Source organism: Xenopus tropicalis, chromosome 1 (genome assembly GCF_000004195.4).
Source record: "Xenopus tropicalis strain Nigerian chromosome 1, UCB_Xtro_10.0, whole genome shotgun sequence".
In the NCBI taxonomy this organism is placed as follows: Eukaryota; Metazoa; Chordata; class Amphibia; order Anura; family Pipidae; genus Xenopus; species Xenopus tropicalis.
The window spans coordinates 3115736-3119167 of record NC_030677.2 but is presented as its reverse complement, the minus strand read 5'-3'; the positions used below and the strand labels follow the sequence as shown (position 1 = coordinate 3119167).

The window sequence follows — 3432 nt, the reverse complement described above, 5'->3', positions numbered from 1 at the left end:
TTATGATTGTGTCTCGTGTTCAGAAGGAGAAATCTCACTTATAACCGGTATAAATATTTCTGAATAAATAAATTCTGCTGTTTAAGAGACGTCATAAACATAATTTAAATATGATTGAAGATGATTTTTTATTTTCTTTAATTCAGCAGACAAAAAACATTTATTTACTGCTCTGAAATTTCATGTAATATCAGTGCCTAGAATGTTTCCTTTTTTTGGTCTATATTTCTATTCAGATACTGTTCTATTCATCTTCCATTCTGTCATTTAACCACCTGCTTGGTTGCTAGTGTAAGTAGGACCCTAACAACATAACTGTTTTACCCATTAAAGGGAAACTAAAGCCTAAAACAGACTATGGCTAGAAATGTTTAGTTATGTGTTTTGAGCCCTTGAACCAGCCCAACATCACCAAAGCTCTATAGAAATAAAGCCCCATGCCCCTGAAGATGCCCACAGTAGCTCTCCATCTTTTGCCCAACTACTGCACATGCTCAGTCTGCTCTGCTCTGTCACTGCCTGTTCCCTATTAAACATGCATACAGGCCAACCAATCACAATCCTGTCTGGCTGCTCCCTAAAAAAAAAAGGCACTTTGAGCCTGGAGCTAGACTATAGCCAAATCTCTAAAGGAAGTCATGGGGAAAAATGTTTTTTTTTTTTTTTTTTTTTTTTTTTTGGGGGGGGGGGGGGGGTTTCAGAACCCATCAGTTGGAGCCACCAGTCTCCTGCAGAATCCTCATTGTAATCTGTTTTTCCTATGGGGCTAGCCATATTCCTCATTTCCCAGGGTGCCACAGCCATGTGACCTGTGCTCTGATAAACTTCACTCACACTTTACTGCTGCGCTGCAAGTTGGAGTGATATCCCCCCCTCACCCCCAGCAGCCGATCAGCAGAACAATGGGAAGGGAGCAAGATAGCAGCTCCCAGTAGGTATCAGAATAGCACTCAATAGTAAGAAATCCAAGTCCGGCTTGGGACTCCTCCAGTTACATGGGAGTAGGAGAAACAATAGGTTAGCTGAAAGCAGTTCTAATGTGTAGCGCTGGCTGAAAGCTCAGACACACTTTACTGCTGCGCTGCAAGTTGAAGTGATATCCCACCCTCACCCCTAGCAGCCAATCAGCAGAACAATGGGAAGGGAGCAAGACAGCAGCTTCCAGTAGGTATTCTGGGAGTTTTAGTTTAAGTACAAGCTATTAGGCTGCAGTGTTGGAGTCTGGCCCCATGCCTCTCTTTCATGTATGATGTCACAGAGGAACCCTGAAGGCAGGTGTTAAGGAAACCCTGCTGCACAGCGCGGCTCAACCAAACGTTACTCAGCTGTTGCCGGACTACAAATCCCAGAATAATGTAACATATAATGAAGGCTGAGGCATGCTGGGAGCTGTAGTCCAGCAACTTCAGGGTTGTATTCTTAAAGCACAATAAAAAGTTCACAAAACTTTACCCCAAATCTTAATGGCCAGGGATTGCATAAAAATGTAAAAAAAAAAAAAAGTTTCCTGTCACTGAACAACTTTGTCCTTTATCCCCAGGTTCAATTCCAGTGTCATATAATGAAAAAAATTGAAAAAAAAATCTGTATATCTAGGTTTTAATCAGCATTTCATTGGTGAATATTTCAGCATTTATAACAAATGTTTTGGTCTGTAGAACTTTCATTGGTAAATTTTCTTTACATGAATTGCATTTTTTGGAACCTTAGAAAGGGACACAGTGGGACAGTGTTACAGTTGGGTTTACATCCCTCTAAGTAATGAGCCCAGCTCTGTATGGCATGGGTTTCTATAGTTGTTAAAAAGCAATAATAACATCCTCTTGTAATAGCCAAGAATTCTGTGTTTTTGTTTTTTTTTTTTGAGTTTTTTTTATCTTTACAGACAGTGAAATCTGCATCAGATGCTCAGGCATGGAATGGCCCAATGAGAAGAGGAATCAGTGTGTTGCTAAGGCAGAAGAGTTTTTATCCTACACTAATGATGTCATTTCCATATTTTTTTCAGCTGTCTCTATTATCTTTTTCCTTATAACTCAACTTCTAATAGTAGTTTTTATTATTTACCGGGACAGCCCCATAGTGAGAGCCAACAACCGGAGCCTGAGCTTCCTCCTCCTTGTCTCCATCAAGCTGAGCTTCCTCAGTGTGTTTCTGTTCCTCGGTCGCCCTGTGGATATAACCTGCATGCTGCGCATCATCACTTTTGGAATCACCTTCTCCATAGCTGTCTCTTCTCTCCTGGCCAAGACTATCATGGTTTGTGTTGCTTTCAAAGCCACCAAGCCAGGGAGCTCATGGAGAAAATGGCTGGGAGTCAAACTGTCCAATTCTGTAGTCTTGTTCTGCTCATCCATTCAAATAATCATCTGCATGACTTGGTTGGCCATTTCTCCTCCCTTTCAGGAACTGGACATTCACACTTCCCCTGGAACCATCATCATTCAGTGCAATGAGGGCTCAGCTATTGGCTTTTACTCAGTTATTGGGTATATGGGGCTTCTGGCAGCTGTTAGTTTTGTTTTAGCATTTTTAGCTCGGAGCTTACCGGACAGTTTTAATGAGGCCAAGTACATCACTTTCAGCATGCTGCTCTTCTGCAGTGTTTGGATCACAATGATCCCGGCCTATCTGAGCACCAAAGGCAAAAACACTGTGTGTGTGGAGATATTTGCCATACTCACCTCAAGCGCGGGCCTTTTAGCCTGTATATTTCTGCCCAAATGTTATATCATTTTATTTAGACCTGATAATAACAGAAAATCTCACTTACTAATCAAAACCTGAAGATGTTCTTTTACCCAGTGCATAGCATATATATTTCTATTAGAATATAAATGTTTCACAATATACAAGTCAGTGCTAATTTAACTAGTTCTGGGTATTTCACTGACTATAGAAAATATATATAAATAGTGGAACAGTAATCATTCTAGCAATGTGCTTGAGCCAGTACATTCTTTTAGACTCATCTGCCTTTTAACTGCCATGTCTAAAGACCATACTCTATAAGATCCACTCTTTAGTGAGGTCACCAAGCAAGCAGATCTTCTTCTAATATGCCCACCTATAGGTGGGCTATATCGGGCTAATTCTGTCATTTGACCCTAGGGCCAAATGATTGAATTAAAATGGCGGGCATATGTGCAGACGGATCAGGCACTGCATGACCGAGCCAATTCAGCCCCCGATCCGATGGAAAAATCCAAACCTTTCCTGATCAAGACCTGGACAATTTTAGGCCAGATGTCCGTGAGGGAGGCCCGTCGGTGGTGCCCATACAAAGGCAGATAAGCTGCTGAATCGGTCTAAAGGCCACCTTAAAGCCTCTAGGGGTTATTTAGGTAAATCTCTGTGATTCCATCAAGGTGCAGATGGTCTATTGATTTTACCTGCTGTCCAAAACATGGTATCTTTAGTAGTCCTTTAACC

General features: G+C 41.4%; 1 protein-coding gene across 1 annotated transcript; it reads left to right on the top strand.

The window, feature by feature from the left end:
• Window positions 1–2253: 2253 nt before the first annotated feature.
• On the top strand, window positions 2254–2787 carry LOC100491345 (vomeronasal type-2 receptor 26; the record flags this gene model as incomplete). Its single annotated transcript, XM_031895161.1, has 1 exon — window positions 2254–2787. A coding segment is annotated over one exon (534 nt), but the record flags the coding sequence as incomplete, so codon positions are not given.
• Between the last annotated feature and the right edge of the window lie 645 nt (window positions 2788–3432).